General features: G+C 43.5%; 2 protein-coding genes across 6 annotated transcripts in view; both read right to left on the reverse strand.

Annotated features, from left to right (window-relative positions):
• The window catches only part of prkag3b (protein kinase, AMP-activated, gamma 3b non-catalytic subunit), a 30,161-nt gene extending 21,812 nt beyond the window's left edge, over positions 1-8,349 (reverse strand). The window contains exons 1-3 of one of the 4 annotated variants that reach the window (XM_084478620.1): positions 8,125-8,349; positions 6,723-6,771; positions 3,870-3,949 (exon numbers count right to left, since the gene is read on the reverse strand). In XM_084478620.1, coding sequence (XP_084334746.1) covers positions 3,870-3,949; positions 6,723-6,771; positions 8,125-8,142 — 147 coding nt within the window. In that variant the 5' untranslated portion in view covers positions 8,143-8,349. Of the gene's footprint in view, positions 1-3,869; positions 3,950-6,722; positions 6,772-8,113 lie in introns of all 4 variants that reach the window. The other 3 variants (XM_084478619.1, XM_084478621.1, XM_084478622.1) reach the window with 3 other exon arrangements.
• Positions 8,350-9,745: 1,396 nt separating this feature from the next.
• Positions 9,746-23,385, reverse strand: part of ttll4 (tubulin tyrosine ligase-like family, member 4) — a 92,358-nt gene continuing 78,718 nt past the window's right edge. For both annotated transcript variants that reach the window (XM_084478753.1, XM_084478752.1), the window contains 5 exons: positions 18,623-18,713; positions 16,683-16,893; positions 11,434-11,501; positions 11,257-11,318; positions 9,746-11,148 (listed from right to left, as the gene is read on the reverse strand). In XM_084478753.1, coding sequence (XP_084334879.1) covers positions 10,974-11,148; positions 11,257-11,318; positions 11,434-11,501; positions 16,683-16,893; positions 18,623-18,713 — 607 coding nt within the window. In that variant the 3' untranslated portion in view covers positions 9,746-10,973. The remainder of the gene's footprint in view (positions 11,149-11,256; positions 11,319-11,433; positions 11,502-16,682; positions 16,894-18,622; positions 18,714-23,385) is intronic.

The raw sequence follows: 23,385 nt of genomic DNA on the forward strand, positions 1-23,385 counted from the left end.
CCTTTTCCTCCTCACTACTGCTCCCATTGGTTATAATTTTCTTATTTTTAACAGATTGCCTCGGACTGCTCTCTCCTTCACTACCTCCTTTAGCTTGAGTAGTCTCCATATCTGTCCACCCCTCACCATCTGACATATCTTCCATTGTTACACTCACCATACAGTTTGTTTGCAACCCACTTTCTCTCACACGACATGTCTCTACTCCCAGCTCAGGCCGTAAATTCCACAACTTTCTCCTTCCTTCAATGTTGAGAATACTCGGAAATTCGCGCCCTTTTCGCGTCCTGTGTTTTTGAGAATTCCGAGATTTTTCAAGGATGCTTGCTGGATCCTCAACTAGCCAAAATCCCCACAATTCTTTGCGTTCACACGCTGCGCGGGGTATTTAAAAATTGTGGATTGAAAGCAATACACATTGCTTTACACAAGTTATTTGAACGTTTTCACAAATATTTTGTGCCATATTGCTTTTTATAGATGAATCATGTAAATACAAAAAATTACGCTTAAAGACCTGTGCGATTTTTTTCAAACGTTTTTGCAACGTAATGATAGGCTATATTTTGCATGCATTGATGGTGTTTAAACAAACTAACAATAACAACAATTAAAATATTACAGCATAAATGACTGAGCTGCCCCAGTGTCTCTCAGTATTTGTACTGGCACACTACAATTCCCATCAGGCAAAGACACAGAGCCTTTGGTGACAAAGGGAATGTAATCTGCATCAACGTCACATTTATCCACGTCAGTAGCAACCTCAGGCCAAACACTCAAGGTATCATGCCAAGAAGATGGGGCACTTCTCCAAGAAGACACCAGGCCAAAACCCTTGGCCTTCCCTTTCCTCTTACGAAGGTCCATACAGTCATATTTCATATGGCCTACCTTCTTACAATAGTTGCAAGTGACCTCTGCTCTGTTAGCAGGAGAATGGCTATAGCCATTAGTATAACACGTTTATGCGTAAGCACAAACTTATCCGCAAGATAAGTTTGGTACACAGCGACAGCTTCAGGGAGACAGTTCTTGAAGTCCTCCAAGAGAACAAGTTGTCTTAGGTCTTCCCTGCTTTGAACCTTCTGTGCACTGCACCACCTATCAAACAGGCGTTCTTTCTCACATGCAAACTCAACAAAAGTATGCTGTTCTAGCTTCTTAGCACTCCTGAACTTCTGGTGATAACCCTCAGGGACCAGCTCGTAGGCATGCAGTATGCTGTCTTTAACGACATCATACTGAGCAGCTTGGTCCAGACTTAGAGCGGACACCTCCTGGGCCTTCCCAGTAAACACACACTGGAGCAACAATGGCCACACCTCTTTGGGCCGATTAAGGGTGGTTGCTACCCTTTCGAAATGGGTGAAATATCTATCCACCTCCTTCTGGGAGAAGGGTGGAACAAGATGTATATTTTTACACACGTCAGAACCAGGCACAGGCGGACGGACAGGAGAGGGTTGAGGCGGCAGTCGATTTAACTCCAGTTCCAGCTTCTTCATTTACAAAGCATGCTCTGGTCTCGCTCACGCTCATGAAACTCCATTTGCTTTAAGTCAAGCTCGTGCTCGAGTCTACGGAACTCTAAAGCCCTCCTTTGCTACAGCTCTTTCTCCCCAAGAGCCCGAACCTCCGCAGACTTCAGCTTTTCAAGCTGCAGCTCATCAGTGTCAACCGGAGAATCAGTGTCCAACACTCCTTTCATTTCTAACTGGCTTTTTACAGTGAAGAACAAGGTCTCTTATGTTGCGCCGTTTTCACCAAGTCATAGTGCGTAGCCACAGTACAGAGTTACGATTTGGTTAGGCCAGACAACTCTTCAGAAGGACTAACAATAAAAGCTTCCATTCTAAAGTCAGTGAGCAACAAACTCACTCAAACAAGCCAAGATGCTAAACACCATTCACAAAAATAGCTATGTGCTAAGCTACCTATTCCCAATAGGCGCTAAAGTAACACAAGCTAGGCTACCTTTAGCAGCAAAGAACTACAAAGCGGCTACAAAAGAAACAATCCAAATTTGAGGCACCAAGATAACAGGCTCCTAGTGCTCTTTCACACACAATGGGAGAATAGGCTACAACGTGATACACAAGGCAGTGCAACACACAGATGAACTGGTAGGCTAACAAGCAGAACCAAGAAGACACATCTACCAATAGCCGGGAGTGTACCTATGTTCCCCGGTCACGACTGTGTTTTTCGTAGGCAGAATCCGGAAAAAGTCCTGCCTCAAGCGCTAGGATTGGACAGGCAGCCTGTCAGGCAAACTCACACGCTGACTCCTAATCCTAAACCTAACCATAACCCTAATATTCATGATTCTTCTGGAATCCACCTACGAAAAACACATTCGCTCCCCGGTCACATACAAAGCGGGGAACATAAGACCCGGGGAACATAGGGATGACCCCCCCCCCCCCCCCATTTCTCACCAATATTTAGCTTAGCTAAACACTCAATTTAAACAGTTTCACAAAAAGCCAAGTGGAAACAAATGTCTAGGGGGGGATTTAGATTACCTGAAAGGTACAAGCAGAGACAGGGGCAAAGTACACATGTGACCAAACCAAGCAGCAGCGTGCCTGCATCAACCAAAGGGGTGCCCCCTGAAGTAGAGTGGAACCCTGCTTATATAAGCCACCACCCAGGTGTGGTCAATCAGGTCGCTATGAACCTTGTAGTGGCAGCTATGACCCAAAAGGGGGGAGCAGGGGGTCGTCACAATATTTACCACTGGACCAGTATTAAAAAGCGGAAGCGGAACAAATCCACACTAGCAAGTCGTTCCAAACTCTGAACACTGCAACGCTAGGCAGCACTCTAGCCTCATCTCCATAGGACACGACTCGCAAGGAAGTGTTCTAGCAAGGCTGCAGCCTTCACATTTGGGAAACTGCCACAGTTATTATGCTCCCATTTCGTGCGTAAATAGAGGCGTACGTTATCAACGTTCTAACCGTCACTGCCCTCATACTTTCATGCGTCCTTTACGTTGGAATGGATGTTGAGCAAAACATCCTCTAGAGGGCGTTGTTCAGATTCTAAAGTTACTCCAATAAAGTACAACAAACATGGTGACGATGGGGGAAATAAAGATCCTGCATCTGTTGAGAAGGAGGCAAAACGCAGGCAGCGTAGTAGACGGCGGTGGTCAGTGAGACCACTAAAAACATCCAGAGAATTCAAGTCATTGGTTTTACCGATGACAGAAGTTGACATTGAACGTCACCATGTTTCTTTGTGTATGCTATTCACAGAAGTTTTTTATGTACAATGCCCGACACTGCCCCCACGATTGCCACGATTGCAGAGTACGGACAGAAAGCTCTGTCGTATCCGTATGCATATCTAACGTAGCGCATAAATGAGCCTTAACGTTAAGGGGAAAAAGCAAGTTCAAGTTTAACATCAATTTGCAGTGACCACTTAGCTGAAGGGTTTTATATGCCTATTCATTATATAATTAGCCCATTTGAAACTAGTGCGGCCTATATATGGGTGCGGCTTATGCAATTCAGTTTTTTTATAATGCACTGGTTTATCCATGATGTGGCTTATATGCGGGAAATTACGGTATTTATTAGATTATGTACAAAAATTACGTAATATTACTTCTATACAACAGCAGGCCTGTCGGACAAGTTGCTCCTCCACACTTGGTCAAGTGCGCATGTGCCAAGCAGCCCGCAGCTCACACACACACACACACACACGCACACATATGCCACACGCGCACACTCCCGCAGACACAGAGGTTGCGTGACAATGGCAGGATCAAGATAACGGCCCCTCTCCCAGCTGAGACGTTGTATCTATAGACTACACTTTTTGGCTAAACTTTATTTTTAAATATTACTCACCTCCATCCCGCAATGTCTTGCGATATTGATATCCCCCCCCGGCCCCACCGTCGACACACTCTCCCAGGTCAGACTTCTGTCTTTGTGATAAAAGAAGATAAAAGAAGTGAAGAGACAATTTCTGACGTCGACAACGCAACGGCATGTCGTTTATTTTATCATATAAAAAACGTTAAATTGAAACATTGCACCGACCAGCATATCAACAAACAAGTCGCACGATCTTAAAGAGACAGCGTCCCTATAACATAGAACGAAAACATGTCAATAACACAGTATGGTGAATTGACTTGAAAAATAGATTTTTATTCTCAATGATGTATTTTTCTGGTTAAAAATCTAAATAAAAAAACATATTAAACTCTCACGTCAGGTAGCCAATGTACAATCCACAATCTTGCCCTCACACCCCCCCCGTCTCCCTCTCCCCCTCCCCCACACAAGCCTGTGCTTTATTTCACTATAGTTAGGTAGGCTGCTGCCTTAGCTGTTAGCTTGTTAGTTTATTTCACTAAGGTGCTTCTGTAAATGAACACAATTTTCAGTTTCAGAAGAAGCTCTTTGTTATTATTTCCAACTAACCAATATTAGTTGCCATGCATTTAAAAAATGTCAATGCACTTTGATCCCAGAATAACAGTAAAAGCTATTGAATAATTGATTTGCATGCACTTTCCATTGAACAATTACCCCTGTAACCCATAAATTGAATCATTTTATAATGTAATCAAATGCTCACACACTAGCTGCTTTCACACAATCGTGTAAGTCCTGTAAGTCCGTAGGAAATGTAAATCGTGTAAGTCCGTAGGAAATGTAAATTACCTATATGTGAATGAGGAGTAGAAAGTCTGTATTTCTCACACCATTTGAGTGGGTGTGTTGATGACGCTTCGGTCTGCATCTCATTGAGTGGACCCTAAATGATAATCAGCCTGTTGCCTGTTGTTCGCTGAATGGCTAAAAAATATTTAAATGTTGGCACTGCCAACAAGTCATTCTTGGTGAATGCTAAAAGATAGGCCTTATCATAACCCTAAAAGTACACATCATACAATAAATGACAATACATGAGTTCACAGCTGAACACATATATAGAAAATGTTTTATTATTATTATTATTGACAACAGTCAATAATAATAATATAGGGTCCCATTATAGGGTCCCGGCCTTCCACTCCCTGTTTTCTCAGTTAAACACAGAAATCAACTACATTTGTCCCAGTGTTTGTTAGATGTGAAATGAAGCAAAAATATATGCTCTCTTTCTCCGGTAACGCAGTAATTCGCGATGCCTTTTTCTTCGTTGTTTCTCCTATTTGTCTAACTCATGCTCCAATCTTTCATCGACCGATGCTTCGGATTTTGTGGATGCAACGGAATATATGATGCATCATTTTAGCAACATTTAAGATTATCGTGAGTTCTGCCCGTTCTGCCTCCATTTTGTCTGTGGTCAAACCAAAACAAACTACAGTGACAGAGGCCGCACTTATCCCACCTCTTGCAAACTTAGACCCAACGTCATATCCAGCCCCTTGCAAGCCCACCCCCCTAAACCTCCCGTTGATTCTACTGATGTCTGAACAACATCGATGTCTGTATATAAAGCATCAAGTGTGAATCACCTTCAGGGTTGAATCTCATGATATGTGTGAAATGTGTGAAAACGGCTTATAAGGAGAAAATGATTATGCTTGCTTCATAATGTAAGGAGTAAATTATTATGCTTGCTTCATAACGTAATAGGTGAACCAAAATGTTATACGTTGTAACATTATAGGCCTTATGTTATTATATTATGCGCTCAGAAATTTGTCACATTATTGACTGGGGTTTCCAAATTATAGCTATGGGTTTAATTATAACTAGTTACACTCATAAGACCACAATCATACTTAAGACGCCCTTGATAACACCTAAGGCTTGCAGAAACAGACCTGTACACAGGCTACACCCGAGCAGCAACTGCAGTAACAAACCCCCATTTAGAGAACATCAGATCCAAAAACTCACAAAGAAACTCTTTGATTTGAACTTCGAAGTGTTTTGCATTGAAAAGCTGAACCACGACAAGTCCATGTGTCCCTGAAAAGCCTTTGACATTCTGGGATGTTTACATCAAAGGATTTTTGCGATTGACAGGATGGTGTCAAAGGATAACATGCACACTAGACATTTAGATACTAGACCAGTTATGATAGATTTATCACGTGGATGTTGATGTTTACCATGTGGATGTTGATGTTTACCATGTGGATGTTGATGTTAACTATTTATCACATGGATGTTGATGTTTATCATGTGGATGTTGATGTTCATCATTATCATGTTGTTGTTTATCATTATCACCTGGATGTTGATATTTATCATTATCACCTGGATGTTGATATTTATCATTATCAGAGGATGTTGAAGTTTATCATTATCATATGGATGTTGATGTTTATCATTATCACCTGGATGTTGATGTTTATCATTATCACCTGGATGTTGATGTTTATCATTATCACCTGGATGTTGATGTTTATCATTATCATGTGGATGTTGGTGTTTATCATTACCATGTGGATGTTGATGTTTATCATTATCATGTGGATGTTGGTGTTTATCATTATCATGTGGATGTTGATGTTTATCATTATCATGTGGATGTTGGTGGTTAACTTTTGAATTTGTAAAGAATGCAAAACATAATAACATATTGGTCAGACACCTTGACGCATGTCATTTGTCAGAAATATTTGTACATAGGCTGTGGTCTATATTCACGGAATTACGGTATAATACACACACACACACACACACACACACACACACACACACACACACACACAAACACACACACTTTACCTGAGTTGTTCAAACTGGGGCCTGCATCCCCTACCTCGAATAAGGGAACCTGGAAGAAGGACAGACAGAATGACAGTGAGACAGAGTAACAGACAGACAGACAGACTGAGGTAGAGGCCGATATGGGCCTAGGTTTTTTTAAAGCTTAAACAAACACGTTTACAATCCACTGTCGGCGCCCACCGTCACCGTGACGACGTCACTAAGACGTCACTGGACAGGACTAATAAGTACCAGAGGAGTTTCTGAATTCATTCATTTTTAGTAGCTACAGTAAATATTAAATATTTTTTAGTAAATATTTTAAATTCAAAATTTCAAGAAAATACATATACTGTATGAGAAAAGACAAATAAACATTAAAAATATATTATTATCCCCAGTTGTGTCCTGGTACAGGTGTGTCCTGTTACAGGTGGGTCCTGGTACAGGTGTGTCCTGGTACAGGTGTATCCTGATACAGGTCCCTGGTACAGGTGTATCCTTGTACAGGTCCCTGGTACAGGTGTGTCCTGGTACAGGTGTATTCTGGTACAGGTCCCTGGTACAAGTGTTTCCTGGTACAGGTGTGTCCTGGTACAAGTATATCCTGATACAGGTCCCTGGTACAGGTGTGTCCTGGTACAGGTGTATCCTGATACAGGTCCCTGGTACAGGTGTATCCTTGTACAGGTCCCTGGTACAGGTGTGTCCTGGTACAGGTGTATTCTGGCACAGGTGTGTCCTGGTACAGGTCCCTGGTACAAGTGTTTCCTGGTACAGGTGTGTCCTGGTACAAGTGTGTTCTGGTACAAGTGTGTCCTGGTACAAGTGTGTCCTGGTATAGGTCCCTGGTACAGGTGTGTCCTGGTACAGGTCCCTGGTACAAGTGTGTCCTGGTACAGGTGTATGTATCCCGGCAGGGCTCCAGGTTTAAGGTGAAGATTCTGCTCAATGTTTTGGTTCAGAATCTCTGAGATGTTTTGGGTTTGTCTCCTTTAGTCGATACAGGTCCCTGGTACAGGTGTATCCTTGTACAGGTCCCTGGTACAGGTGTGTCCTGGTACAGGTGTATTCTGGCACAGGTGTGTCCTGGTACAGGTCCCTGGTACAAGTGTTTCCTGGTACAGGTGTGTCCTGGTACAAGTGTGTCCTGGTACAAGTGTGTCCTGGTATAGGTCCCTGGTACAGGTGTGTCCTGGTACAGGTCCCTGGTACAAGTGTGTCCTGGTACAGGTGTATGTATCCCGGCAGGGCTCCAGGTTTAAGGTGAAGATTCTGCTCAATGTTTTGGTTCAGAATCTCTGAGATGTTTTGGGTTTGTCTCCTTTAGTCGATCGCTAAACCCTTTGGTCTGAACACTCTTTCACGTACAAACACACACACAACTCTCTCCCACAAGGGCAGTGTACCTGGGTCTTACCTCAGCAGAGGGCTCCATGGCTGGGCAGAGAGGAGCAGGATAGCGGGGGGGCTGGGGTCCTCTGGAGGCCGGGTGGGCAGACGGACAGAGAGAGATCCTCAGTCCTGGACTGTGGGGGTTGTTTTACAACCGTGGTCAAAACACCACTGAGAGTCTAAGCAAGGTCCAGTGCTAAAAGTAGAGAGTATCCACAGAGAGAGAGAGTGCTAAAGTAGAGAGAGAGAGAGAGAGAGAGAGAGAGAGAGAGAGAGAGAGAGAGCTTAAGTATTCACACAGAGAGGGGAACTCACTCTATGCCTTTAAGTTATTTAATGTACATATTGACATTCACACACACACCACACGTACGCACTGACAAATACTCTGCATACCCAGCTAGCTGTAGCTAGCAGTTTGAAGCTAGCTGTGGTATTAATAGCTTGTTCTTTGACGTGTCAAACTTCTAGAATATCTTCGCTTCCACGGTCCATAAATAGACCACCAGGCCATGGCCTGTGTTAGGATCCCTGGGCCCCAGATCAAACATCCCGATTGGCCCCCAAACACTGGCCCCTCTGAATAATATAGACCATGGGTCTGCAGGTAAATTGGGCATCTGGAATAATTTACAGTATAAGCCTCAGGTGCACAACATAAATGGAGGCTAACATCCACTGGAGTTCACAATCTAAAAGGCCTTCCAGACTCTGGATGAACTCCGGAGAATCAGGTCCAGAGATGATCAGGAGTTAACCTTTCACACATTCAACACATATATACGGTATATATATGATGAGATAAGATGATCAGCCGTGTTCATTATGTGAGAGTGTGGGGATGACGGCTGGTTTCAGCAGCCTCACCTGGTAGGGTCTGATTGGACTCTGGGGCTGGGTGAAGCTGCTGTTGCACATTGAGTAATCATGTGCACAGTTTGAAACAGCCATCACCGCACACACTCAGCAAGTGTGAGTGTGTCAGAGTTTTTCTGGCAACATGGATCACCAGGCCATGCATCATTATCAACAAACCATGCATCATTTTCAACCAACAACCCTAAGTCCTTTGTTTGGAGGAGCCCAATAGAAGTCATCTAGGGGGAGTGTGGCATGGACCTTGCTCCAGTCATCAACACCTCAGCAACACGCCCACTTGCTCATTGTGAATTCTCCGGCTCTCCAGACTTTACACGAGGGGCCTGGTAGGTTAAACTCCAGACTTTACACTAGGGGCCTGGTAGGTTAAACTCCAGACTTTATTCTAGGGGCCTGGTAGGTTAAACTCCAGACTTTACACTAGGGGCCTGGTAGGTTAAACTCCAGACTTTATTCTAGGGGCCCGGTAGGTTCAACTCCAGAAGGATTCTGATATTTTCATTCACATTCAGCTCGACCGGGGGTTATCAGAAACTGTCTGACTCTCGGTGCATGTGTGAAAGACCTACATATGATACCCGGTATTTTTACATACGTTTGAAGGGTCCAAAGGACACAGCTTATCGGGGCTTATTTCCCGATAATGACCGGCGTTCTATACATTATCCCACTTATGTCATGGGACAGCAATAAATGCATGAACTTCTTAAATATGGCCAGGGTCTATGTGTGTTTTATGTTTATCAATGAAAACATGCAGACCAATATGTGGTTCATCCATCAACTTTAATATCAAACCTGAGCATTTTGTCAAGATATAAACATTTTCCGTTTGACACGGCAATATTCTTCAACATTGACCAAGTCTTGTTATTTATGTTTGTATTTATATTGATAATGTTAATAATAATATAAAATACACTTCAAATCCAGCAGTTAGCCTAGGACCCTAGACCCTAGCCCCCTAGACCCATACTTCACTGCTCCCTTCCATGTGAACATGGATTCATACCAAGGCTGCTTGTTTTCCCTATAGTAGCACCAGCATTCCTGAGGTCCCATGAAGACCTGAGCCTCCGTGTCCGAGACAGGAGAGCTTCTTACATGTTTCATCTTTTCATTTCTGAAGAAAAACATGAGAGGATATTTCACATCTTTGAGATTGACAGCAGCTCTTCTGTAGCTTGAAGGTAGTTGGTGTTCAACTGTGGCATGATGTTCATGATAACCACAGGGAAAACACTGCTTCAAGGTCTCATATTGTCTGTTAGTGGAGAAAGTTACACACCCCCATGTGTTCCTTTTGAGGCCTGCTTCTCCTCCCTAGACCTTCACCAGGTGGGGTGTTGGCTGGTCTCTAGCTAGACCCCATCATCAGTTTAACAACTCCTTTAATCTCAGATTATCTATAACTCCAGATTGACTTTAACCCCAGGTCCCATATTCATTTGAATCCCAGATTAACAGTAAACCCTAAGATTAACATAACCCAGATTTAATATAAACCAGATTAACAATAACCCAGGTTCACACTAAAGCATTTGATTTGAAATCCATATTAAGAATATCCACAGATGAGCCAACACGCTGAGAGTCACTTGTTGGTCCAAACATTGCGGCAGCATGAAAGCTGTATGTTCAGACTGGTCCAGATTTAAAGAGTCCTGGACCAAGACTGTCCTGGACCAGGACCGGGTCTCAGCTCTCTGACGCCCTACTGGCGCCAATGGAGCAGGAGATGGGTGTAGGCGGGGCTAAGGATGTGGGTGGTGTTTTGGTAGGGGTCAGGGTTAGAGGCTAAGGATGTGGGTGGCGTTTTGGTAGGGGTCAGGGTTAGAGGCTAAGGATGTGGGTGGCGTTTTGGTAGGGGTCAGGGTTAGAGGCTAAGGATGTGGGTGGTGTTTTGGTAGGGGTCAGGGTTAGAGGCTAAGTGATGTGGGTGGTGTTTTGGTAGGGGTCAGGTTTAGGGTCGTAAACTAGATGCGTGGCTGTGGGTTACGGGACAGGGCTGAGAGTGGGGGTGGGGGTGGAGCCAGGGCTGGGGGAGTTGATCTGGAGGAAGCTGGAGGAGATGGAGTGGACCTCTCTGTCCAGAACATCTTCATCAGCACCGTCCTCTTGGTCCTCCTCGTCCTCAGAGTGGATGCGGCGCTGCCAGCTGATGGCCACGCTGCGGAGAAAAAAACTCTTATTGTGAAGGGCTGATGAGACGTGTGGCTCTTATTGTGAAGGGCTGATGAGACGTGTGGCTCTTATTGTGAAGGGCTGGGGATGTTACCTGGAACAGCTGAGGTCGGCTCTCTTGGTTTCAAACCTAGAAACATAACTACATTTGGACCACTACACACACACACACACACACACACACACACACACACACACACACACACACACACCCAGTGAGTGATGTACAGGTTGACTGACTCCTTCTCATTCCTTATTGCTTGTTGCTCACCATGTGGGCGGGGTCGCTGGTTCCCAGGTGGACACTCTTCTGACAGAGAGACCTCAGCAGAGAGACGCCTGGTGGGAGGAGACAGGTTATTATAGCAACACGCTGACAGAGAGACGTCTGGTGGGAGGAGACAGGTTACTATAGCAACACACCTGTCACTATAGCAAGACATCATCTTAGACTCCTAAGTCTTATACAACAGCAAAGTCGAAGAGTGGCCTTATCTGTTGGATGTCCTCGCCAAGTTGAACTTGGGTGCCAGATGTATTAAATGGATCTCCATATGCCCCACCTCATGCTTTAGTCTCAACGAATGGCCTGAGGGTGAAGCGTGGCTCTCCACAGGGTTTCCCAATCACCCCTTTTGTTGGCCATTGCCATAGAGCCTTTGGTGGAGGTCAATAGGGGTGACGCATTGGTGACGGGCATAGAGGTGGGTCCTATAAGGCATCAAATCTCTCTCTATGCGGACAATGTCATACTTTATCTAAGCAACCCTGAGTCATCTCTTGCTAGAGTAGTTGAGATAATTAGATCCTTTGGCCAAATTTCAGGTTACAAGATGAATTACTCCATGTCTGAGGCAGTGCCCCTGAACTCCAGTATATCGTGGTCCCCAATTCGCTCTGCCCCTTTTCATTGGTCCTTCAGGTTTTGTCTACTGGGGTATACATAGCACCCCTCCATCTCTGGCCTGTATAAAGCATACTTCGTTCCCCTGATTCACAGAACTGAAGAGGACCTGGCCATACTCCTTTCTGTTATCAACAGCTCTCCATCTTCCTTTCTTTGGCTAATAAGCAGGCTAGGCTGAAGGTTACCACACTCAAGCGCCCTTTCAATGAAGGTGGTCTTCAGAGGCATGCAAATTGCATGCCTCTGCAGTTATTTATGACATTGGTTTAAAGAGGACCCTAAATCTACCTGGCTACTATATCCCTCTCCGTAATGCTTGATACGCCTCAAAAAAATGGGTTAGTCATAATGTTAAGGGCAACTGTATTCTACAGAGTACTCTAACCAAAGATTCGCGACGCAACTGTTTGCAACTCGCAACTCCTTGCGAGGAGACGGGCTGAGACGTTCTAAAAACTGGGCAGTTCACACTGCTGCACCGGGTGGCGATGGTAGGTGATCTCCCTAGCAACTGTGAACGCTCTGGCACAGCTGAGAGCCGCATCAGCATCACTTGCATCCTGCTAAAAAGTAGCCTAACTTAGGTTTGCGATTAGTTTTATTTTTATTTTGGTTGAGAGTAGGCTAGAGCTGCTGTGTTTCGTCATTCTCCACAAACTTCTGCATTGTAGTAATTCGCTGGAGCTTAGTTTGTTTAGATCCCGCTAGTAGCTAGTAGTACATTGCATTCTTTCGTAGTGGCGACGATTTTTTCAGCTTTATTATAGAGAGAGATAGAGAGGAAAGTGGAAGACAGAGGGGAGGACATGCAGTAAATGATCTCTGCGATTAGGACTGTGCCTATATGGTATGCGCCTTAGCCCAGTGCTCCACCGGGGCACCCCAGTGGTGGCGACTTCTCTACTGCAAGGGAAGCAAAAATTTAATGGTCAGATATATACTGTTGTGTTAACATTTCATTGATTAAAAATGTGTTAGAACACGTCCACCTCGAAGACGAGTTCGTTCAGAATCAGCTGCTTATCGCAGGTCGACTGACTCGATTTCCTTCTCATACATTCCCGTAGCGTCACAGTGCATTTGCCTGTTGAAGCTCAGCGTCCATCCACTTCAATGGGGCGGTCATTGGATAATCCTGCGATTATGTCTCTCCCACGGACGCTCAGCGTCTCTCGGGGTGAATGGGGTAGTGGGCTGGCCTGGACGCTGGGCTTCCCCTCTTTGAGAGACCAGCAGCCGCCTCAGTAGGCACGTCGTTCGTTGTTTGGGCTGAAACGTTTGTAGAACCGTCTTCGCTCTGCCGTAGTGATGTTACAGCTCCTGCAGTCTCTGCCACTGTACAGTAACCCCCTTAGAAATCCCTGTTGCGCATGTTCATTCCAAGTTCGCATCTGTAGCCAACTGAGGCCAAATGAAACGGCATGTTTGAATTAAGGATATTGTCTCGGCTGTTCTTTATTTTGGGCCGTGGGTACAGCAGGCAAGATCAGCTCGACTCGCTTCCAATCATTTAAAAAACTTGCAACTTAAAAAAAATATTTTATTTATTTTACAATTCAAAAATTAACAAAACTGTCTTCTAAATCAGTGATTCCCAACCGGGGGTACGCGAGGGTATTGCAGGGGGTATGCAGAAAGATTATAAATTAGCCTACAGTATCCACAAAAAAATAAATATATAAAATAATAAAATAAATAATAAAAATAAATAAAATTATATTATGAATTTTATTAAGCCCATAAGTCTATTTTCGCATCCACGAGTAACAGTTCATCCACAGTGATTGTAACACTACAATGCACATCATATGAAAAGACTGAAAAGTGGCGAGGTCAGACCAATGCTTCAGATGTCTGTAGTTCACGTTTGCGCTTTAAAAAAAAGGTTCACGTTCTTGCTGCGGTCACACCCAATTCGCGAACTTTAGCTGCATAACGACTGTAAACATGGATGCATGGCTAGGCAGGAGTAAACGTCCAGCTACCGCTACTGCTACCGTCGCCCCGGACACGGGCACAGGGGAGCCCAGTGAAAAAAGGAATAGAGAGACCACTGCCAAACACCGGCAGTACAACGATAAATACATTTTGTATGGATAAATAATTCAATAAAACCAGCCCATCTGCAGCAGCACCAGAGCACTAAACACAAGGGAAATGTAGATAAGACCGAGGAATAAGACCGAACTGAATTCAAATCAAGTCAGACTACACTAAAGAAAGCAGCAAGTGTGTCAAGCAAAGCATTGGAGGCATCCTATGCTGTGTCTTTACTTGTGGCTAAGTAAAAAAAAACACATTCAATTCCCGAAGATCTGATTCTCCCTGCCGCTATACTTTTGGTTGAAACTATGCTGGACAAGAAAGCAGCAGATGCGCTGAAAACAGTTCCATTATCAAACAACACAGTCTGCCGTCGGATCGATGATATGGCCACTAATATTGTTGAGCAGGTGGTCAATAAAATGAACAGAGCCGGTCAGTTCGCTTTGCAGTTAGATGAAATGACGGATGTGAGTGGGGAGGCTCAGCTCTTGGCCTTTGTGCGCTATAAAGAAGAGTCGGACATACATGAGCATATTTTGTTTTGCAAGAAGCTAACGGGACAGACAACCGGCGAAGAAATATTTCAGTTGATTGACAGCTTTTTTAAAGATAACGATCTGGAATGGAAGTCATGCAGTCACATCTGTACTGATGGCGCGGCTGCAATGACAGGGAAAGTGCGTGGGCTGCATGGGCGTGTCATGATGGTGAACCCCGAAATCAAGTGGAATCACTGTATTATCCACCGGGAGGCTCTCGCAAGCAAAAGGATGAGCCCTGAGTTGTTCCGTTATGGATGACGCAGTTAAGGTGATTAATTAATTATTAATGATTAAATACTTTTTTCAACCACCGCCTCTTTCCCTTGACGTTTAGTTTTCACCTGACGAAGGCGACCGATGTAATTAAGGCAACCTGGTCTCACAGGAATCTGTGAAATGAGTCGGTCTACATCCCGTATAGTAGCCTATATTTTTTATTTAACGTCTTTAATGGTAAGAGACCGCACAGAGATGGATAATGAGCGTTGTTTAAGATGAAATTACAATGCCACCTTCAGATATGAGAGACCCCCATAGTTTTTTGACATTATTGCCTTTTTGGGAGCTTGGTTCCCTCTGGCTCCCACGTAATTTGAACACTGATTTATACATTTGCAAGGCATGTAAAATAAGTGCGGTGTCGGAATGGGGGCATGTCGGACTGGCAGCATGTAACCATAACAACGACTAACGTGTAACGGTAATGGTGGTCCCGTTAAAATAATGTTAATCAGCTCAAGCCTAACATTATCTACAATCGTTGTTCTGTAACCAAAGATAATACTGTTAGCATCTACAACTTATAGGCCTATTTAATAAGCCTAAATTGTTCTGTGCTGTGTCCTGATTGGCTGAAGAGAAATAGCCACATCGTTGCGTTCTAAAACTGGCCCTGGCGATGTTCAATCTTTGGCGACTCCTTGCGACTCCTTGCAATGGCATCAGCCGCCTTGCGACGACCAGTTCACACTGCTGCAACTTTTCCCCTGCGACGTTCTAAAACAGTCTCGTTGCAAGTCATTGCGTCGCAAATCTTTGGTCTGAACTGGGCTTTAGAGTCTGGAGACTGACAAGAACATTAGGAAACCAAGAAGGCTTTATCTCTCTCCTCGCACCTATTCAGTTAAATCCAGATTTTCCCCCTGGTTTGGTGGACTGTGCCTTTTCTTTGTGGTCTGACAGGAGTATAAGGACAGTGGGGGACTAAGTTATGGATTGTACTCTGATGTCTTTTGATCAGCTCAAAGTATAGTCTCCCTCAGAATAATTATTTTAGATATTTGCAATTCCGCAGCCCAGATGAGGAGTAGGACAACATTTGATCAAGCTCTTCAAGTTGCATATTTACCAACAAAGCCAGGGAGATGCAGTTTAGGGTTATAAATAGGCTACAAATGACCCCAGTGAAACGTAACAAGATGAATCCTTTGTTGTCAATATACTGTAATAAATTGAAAACAATTGAAGGTTCATATTTCCACTGTATTTTTGCATGCCCTCTCATTAATGATTTCTGGGTTAATATTTGTAAGAAAATTTATATAATATTCAAGAAAAAAACGTTTAACCTATTTTTTGCATCCTTGGAATATAATGGTCAGCGCTGGTTCTCCTGCTCACTGAAGCGGCTCCAGCTCTCTCTTGGTAAGTGCGGAGATCGTGTTCAGTGTTGTTGTAGGGTAAGTTGGAAAATAAGGTTGCATATATTTTTGTATTGCTCTCTCATTTATAATTGTCAACCCTTTGAAAATCAATAAAAAAATAAAAATACACCCGTCACGATAGCAACACAATCACCATAGCAACACACACACCTTACTATAGCAACACACCCGTCACAATAGTAACACACTATCACCATAACAACACACACCTTACTATAGCAACACCCCCGTCACAATAGTAACACACTATCACCATAGCAACACACACCTTACTATAGCAACACCCCCGTCACAAAAGTAACACACTATCACCATAACAACACACACCTTACTATAGCAACAGCGTGGCGCAGTACAGTACCTGTGTTCCTGTTGCTGGCGTATCTGTGCTCCCATTGGCTCAGCAGGATGTTGAGGTAGCGGCGACACTCGAAGAAGCGCAGGTAGTGAGAGGAGGAGGAGGAGGGGAAGATCCTCTCAAAGTCCCCCCGGCGCCCCAGCTCGTCCTCGCTCTGAGCCAGCACCCTCACGTCCTCCGGGGTCAGCACGTCCAGCACACTGGAGTACAGGTCCTGGCGCACAACAACGCACAACACACTATTATACACACTGACCAGCACGTCCAGCACGCTGGAGTACAGGTCCTAGCGCACAACAACGCACAACAACGCACAACACACTATTATATACACCGAGTACAGGTCCTACTGCACAACAACGCACAACACACTATTATACACACTGACAGGTCCTAACACACTATTATACACACTGAGTACAGGTCCTAACACACAACACACTATTATACACACTGAGTACAGGTCCTAACACATTACACACTATTATACACACTGACAGGTCCTAACACACTATTATACACACTGACAGGTCCTAACACACTATTATACACACTGAGTACAGGTCCTAGCGCACAACAACGCACAACAATGCACAACACACTATTATACACACTGAGTACAGGTCCTAGAGCACAACAACGCACAACAATGCACAACACACTATTATACACACTGACAGCACACAAACGTCCTCTGGGGACATCCAGGGTATAGGACCTTAGGTGTAAGCTGTGTGTGTGTAGGACCTCAGGTGTAAGGTGTGTGTGTAAGGTGTGTGTAAGGTGTGTGTAGGACCTCAGGTGTAAGGTGTGTGTGAGGTGTGTGTGTGTAGGACCTCAGGTGTAAGGTGTGTGTAAGGTGTGTGTAGGACCTCAGGTGTAAGGTGTGTGTGGAGGACCTCAGGTGTAAGGTGTGTGTAGGACCTCAGGTGTAAGGTGTGTGTAGGACCTCAGGTGTAAGGTGTGTGTAAGGTGTGTGTAGGACCTCAGGTGTAAGGTGTGTGTAAGGTGTGTGTAGGACCTCAGGTGTAAGGTGTGTGTAGGGTGTGTGTAGGACCTCAGGTGTAAGGTGTGTGTGTAGGACCTCAGGTGTAAGGTGTGTGTAGGACCTCAGGTGTGTGTAAGGTGTGTGTAGGACCTCAGGTGTAAGGTGTGTGTGTGTAGGACCTCAGGTGTAAGGTGTGTGTAGGACCTCAGGTGTAAGGTGTGTGTAAGGTGTGTGTAGGACCTCAGGGGTAAGGTGTGTGTAAGGTGTGTGTAGGACCTCAGGTGTAAGGTGTGTGTAAGGTGTGTGTAGGACCTCAGGTGTAAGGTGTGTGTGTAGGACCTCAGGTGTAAGGTGTGTGTGTAGGACCTCAGGTGTAAGGTGTGTGTAAGGTGTGTGTAGGACCTCAGGTGTAAGGTGTGTGTGGAGGACCTCAGGTGTAAGGTGTGTGTAGGACCTCAGGTGTAAGGTGTGTGTAGGACCTCAGGTGTAAGGTGTGTGTAAGGTGTGTGTAGGACCTCAGGTGTAAGGTGTGTGTAAGGTGTGTGTAGGACCTCAGGTGTAAGGTGTGTGTAGGGTGTGTGTAGGACCTCAGGTGTAAGGTGTGTGTGTAGGACCTCAGGTGTAAGGTGTGTGTAGGACCTCAGGTGTGTGTAAGGTGTGTGTAGGACCTCAGGTGTAAGGTGTGTGTGTGTAGGACCTCAGGTGTAAGGTGTCTGTAGGACCTCAGGTGTAAGGTGTGTGTAAGGTGTGTGTAGGACCTCAGGGGTAAGGTGTGTGTAAGGTGTGTGTAGGACCTCAGGTGTAAGGTGTGTGTAGGACCTCAGGTGTAAGGTGTGTGTGTAGGACCTCAGGTGTAAGGTGTGTGTGTAGGACCTCAGGTGTAAGGTGTGTGTGTGTAGGACCTCAGGTGTAAGGTGTGTGTAGGACCTCAGCTGTAAGGTGTGTGTGAACGTACCTGTTGAGTCTGTGAGATGAAGAAGGCTCTCTTCACCTTCTCGTCAGTAGAGAGCTGCGTCCTGCTGTTCCTGCTGCTGCCACCACACACACTAAACACACATCAGAGGTTTACACCACACACACTAAACACACATCAGAGGTTTACACCACACACACTAAACACACATCAGAGGTTTACACCACACACACTAAACACACAGAGGTTTACACCACACTAGGCATGGGCGATTCGCGAACGATTCGGTCAGAACGAAGGTGAACGACGAGAACTGATTCCCAAAAAGAAGAGAACTGATTCATTTTTTTTTTACATAAAACAAAAATATGGTCACGTAAATAAAAGATACAAACGAACAGAGCTTCGTCTCCCCTCGACTTTATATCGATTGAGTCTAAAACGGCGGTTGAGGCAGTTTGGGCTATTCTTCTTAAAACCACACACGTGTAATGCTCGAGCAGCGTTGTAGGCTAATGCTACAGAAATTAGCTGTTTTCCGGAGCAATGTCACCGTTTGAGACCTTCTGGTGTTTTAAAAGGCTCCATTTGCGGGCGTACCTCATAGTTAAAAGCAAAGGGGTGAGGCCAGACACCTGAGATTCCCTGCCAAATGACGCAACAGACCATATGACTTAACAACTGAACGAACTGAACAAACAAATCAAACAGACGATTTGTGACAGTGAAGGGAACTGAAAGAACTGATTCCCGGAAAAGAATCATTTTGCCCATGCCTACACCACACACACTAAACACACAGAGGTTTACACCACACACACTAAACACACATCAGAGGTTTACACCTCCGTACTAAACACACAGTCAGAGGTTTACACCTCGCTACTAAACACAGATATTATATTTATTATATCGATATTAGAGCAAATTCACTCAAACAAATGTGTAGACTAATTTGAAGAGCGTTTGTCTCTGTGCTCTATGAGGGTGATGTCTCACACACACAAAATTTTCTGAAGCTTCAGGCTAATTCATAAAAATATAGAAAAATATAGTTGCACACGACACTCATTCAATGTCTTTTCATATTTTCTCTTACATGTGTAGGCCTATATATTTCCCCATTAGCTTTGTTGTGAGCAGTTGTCCTATAGGACAGTGATCATGATTTGCCTCAATATCAGAATAACACCCATAGGGCAAATAGCAATGGTGGGTGGAATGCCATAAAGTAGGTTTCTATATGCAGTGAAGCTTGACCAGGCTCTGCTTGTCAGGATGTAGGCTATGAATCTGAACACATTTTTAGAATGATTAGATTACATTTTTAGAATTTTGAAAATGTATTCAGAAAATTTTAATTCAAATTTTGATCAATATTCTTCCCATGTTATTTATTATTATACAAAACTGGATGATTAGGCCTGCAATTAAAGAATTGGTTTGATGTTTATCAGTTCATTACTGCCATTCAAAATGTGTTTTCCTTTACCTTTACAAATGTATCTTTTTAGTAGAATAAAATATATTTGTGAATGTTTTGCTGTGTAGTTAATTTATGACATATTTCTGTTCAAACCATTAACAGATCTGTCAAGTTACCGATATGTGTCCCCCCCAGTGTTCAACTCATTCCTACGCCCCTGGTTACCTCAGTTTAACCTGTAGTATAAACAGTCTATGTAAGTGTAGCGCAGCGCTCTTAGTTGACAGTTGTAATACATTAGGATTTAATAAAGTGCATTTGTTAAAGTTCATAGTTAAACATTATTAAAGTTATCTTGGAAAATAAGATGAAGAAGTGATAAACGAGAGATGGGCTCTAGAGCTGGTCAGTGGCGGAGCCACGTGGTGGCCAGGGGTGGCCGTGGCCACCCCCAGGTGCCACCCCTAGTCAGTTCACTGTATGTTCAGATGAAAGCGCAATCGCCCCCCCCCCCACCCCCCGTCGACAATCGCGTTCGTACCCTCGACAATCGCGTTCGTGTGAATGTGTGTGTGCGTGTGTGGGCCCACGAGTGTCATTTGTATTTATGTGTTATGTTTATTGTTGAGTGTTGAAGGTACAACTAATGTAGCCTATTTTCTACTTAAATACAGAGGTCTGGTAGAAATTCATTCAGGTGAATGTAATTATTTGATTTTGTTTACATTTGAAGGTGTAGCCTATTCATGCAAACTTGAAGTTTGTAATTTAATTTAATTTTGAAAGCTACTAGGTATTCTCGGAATACTTTTCCTTTATTTACCTATTTTGTATATTTTGCTTCTTTTATTGATAACTCATTACAGTTTCTATTCAGTAAACTATATTTTTATATAACATTTAAACTTCTGACTCCTGAGTATTTCTCTAGTGTTAAGACGTTATTGGGAATTGGTTTACATGTGAATACATTATTTCATGGGAATACTATTTAAGTTAGTTTAAGAGATGTGAATAGTACATGGTTAACAGTGAAATAGAATAGTTTATTTACAGTACATGCAAAGACACACAAGTAGACACTTAAACAGAAGGCAAGCAAGAATTCATATATAATATATATTTACTGGGAAGTTAATTTAAGAACTCAGGAACGCCCCTTTATTGTCAGGATATAGGCCTAGGGGGCGCTACATAAGTCCAACCTGTTTAATACACAGTCTATGATAAGTCAGTTTAATCATATTATATACAGTCTATGTTAAGTCATTTGAACCTGTATTATATACAGTCTATGTAAAGTCAGTTTAACCTGTATTATATACAGTCTATGTGAGTTTAACCTCCAGTTGAATTTCCTTTTAGATTGGCCATTGTTTATTGAAGGGTACCTTTTGACAAAACGATGGCTCAATAGAGCGTAGCGCTGCATAAACCTGGTATATACAGTGCTAGAGACAGGACTCATACCAGGCTTTAGTTCCCCGTGTCACATCGCTGTTATCACTTCTAACCCCTTGTCAGCTATCATAAGTTCAATCAATGACAAAGACCTCTACCGACAGCGCTGTAAAATTGATGCTCAAGCTAACATGCTTACAAGGAAGTTTTCTATGTACTGTGACTCTTTGAAGTGCTCCCTGTTAAGAACCTACATCACACCGGTATATACTGCTCAATTGTGGTCTGACTATAAGAAAAAGAGAATGCATAGGCTCAAGGTAGCATACAATGATGCAATGAGGTTGCTGCTTCGTGTTCCTAGGTGGCATAGTGCCAGTCAATTGTTTGTCCACTAGAGTGCCAACCTGTGAGGCACTCTTAAGACAACTGATGTTCAGTTTAATGTGTCACCTGGACAAGTCAGAGAACCACATAATTGAAGCCCTAGTCAGCCCTCTGAAAAGCTGCTGTAGATTCACTTCTAGGTTAAGACGGCATTGGTGCAATAGCCTGTATATCCTATAGGGCCAGGCTAATATGCAAGTTGTATGCATTTTTGTAACTCCTTTTTTATACTACTTATACTGTATGATGTGTTATATGGACCTGTGTCTGCAATAAAACTTTATTATAATATAGGGTTAGGGTTAGATATTCTACTTCTAAAATAGTATTTTTTACAATGGCAGAGCCAGCTCCTTCGGCTGAACTCCGCATACGACCGAGAGGTCGGAACAATGGAGCGTCGGAGAAATGATATGGACCCGAAGTGAACTGATAGCTGTCTACTGAAAACATCTTTCTCGAATGCTGCCTGAGTTTGTTGTTGCTGGTGACGTAAAGAGGTCAGCCGGTGGCTCTATTACCACTAGTTGAAATGGGCACAGCGCCACCTATCGTACCGGGGCATGACATGCTTCAGCCAATGAAAGCCAATGAATCAGTTTACTCACCGCCATGTATACTCAGACAATTGCAGATGTCCAATTGTGGAGCATATTCGAACTATGGCTTTAATTAAGTTAATTTGATTAAGCTGTGCATGTAAACGTACTGATTGTCTCATTGACTCATTAAGTTACGTTGAGGCTGGAGCGCGAGGACGTTCACGCAGTGTTGCCAGATTGGGCGGTGAGGACGTTCAGGCAGTGTTGCCAGATTGGGCGGTGAGGCTGGAGCGCAATAGCCCAAGGTAGATATGAAAGCTAACCATTGAGGACGTCGCAGAGCCTGAACAACGTCAATATTTAACCTAGAAACACCATGTCAAGCTTAAACGGTTACGTTATTTCATGTTAGTGTCGCTAAAATGATTCATCGATTGGAAAAATGACTGTTATATATCAGCCATTTGTCTGCTTTCTACATATCCGGGTGTACTCCCGGTAGAAGCTAAATGCTAAAAACAATGCCTGCCTGTCCAATAGTAATTAGGGGTGAAGGAGGCCATCAGACCTGTCACTCAAACCTCTGCGCCAGTTGGAGATTTGTTTCATGATGTATAGTCGAGCTGGCGTGGACTGTAAGGTTGATGTTCTTTAAGTTCTTGTTAGATTATTTCAAGTTGAAGTTCTACATAAATGTAAGTGTTTTATGCATGACTATTTTGACTTGTTTTTTTATTTTATTTTATTTTCTGTGGCTGTGTCCCTTAAAAATCTATCAGCCACTCAACTTTTTTACCAGCCACTTTTTACACGCAATATATTTTTTATATATGCGTTAATATTAAACAATATAATAGTAAGAATAGTTAAGAAAAGTGTTTTTCATACACATTCTTTTTTCCATCAGAAGTCTACTGTAAGTAGGTGCTACCAAGGAACTGAGTAGCAAATGTTACTCTTACTGCATGTGATAAACAATACACAGGTATCTGCCATGTTAAGTCATGTTTATTTCAAAACATTTTATAATTGAACACAGACCCCCCCTA

Source organism: Micromesistius poutassou (genome assembly GCF_964030765.1).
Source record: "Micromesistius poutassou genome assembly, chromosome: 14".
Classification (NCBI taxonomy): Eukaryota; Metazoa; Chordata; class Actinopteri; order Gadiformes; family Gadidae; genus Micromesistius; species Micromesistius poutassou.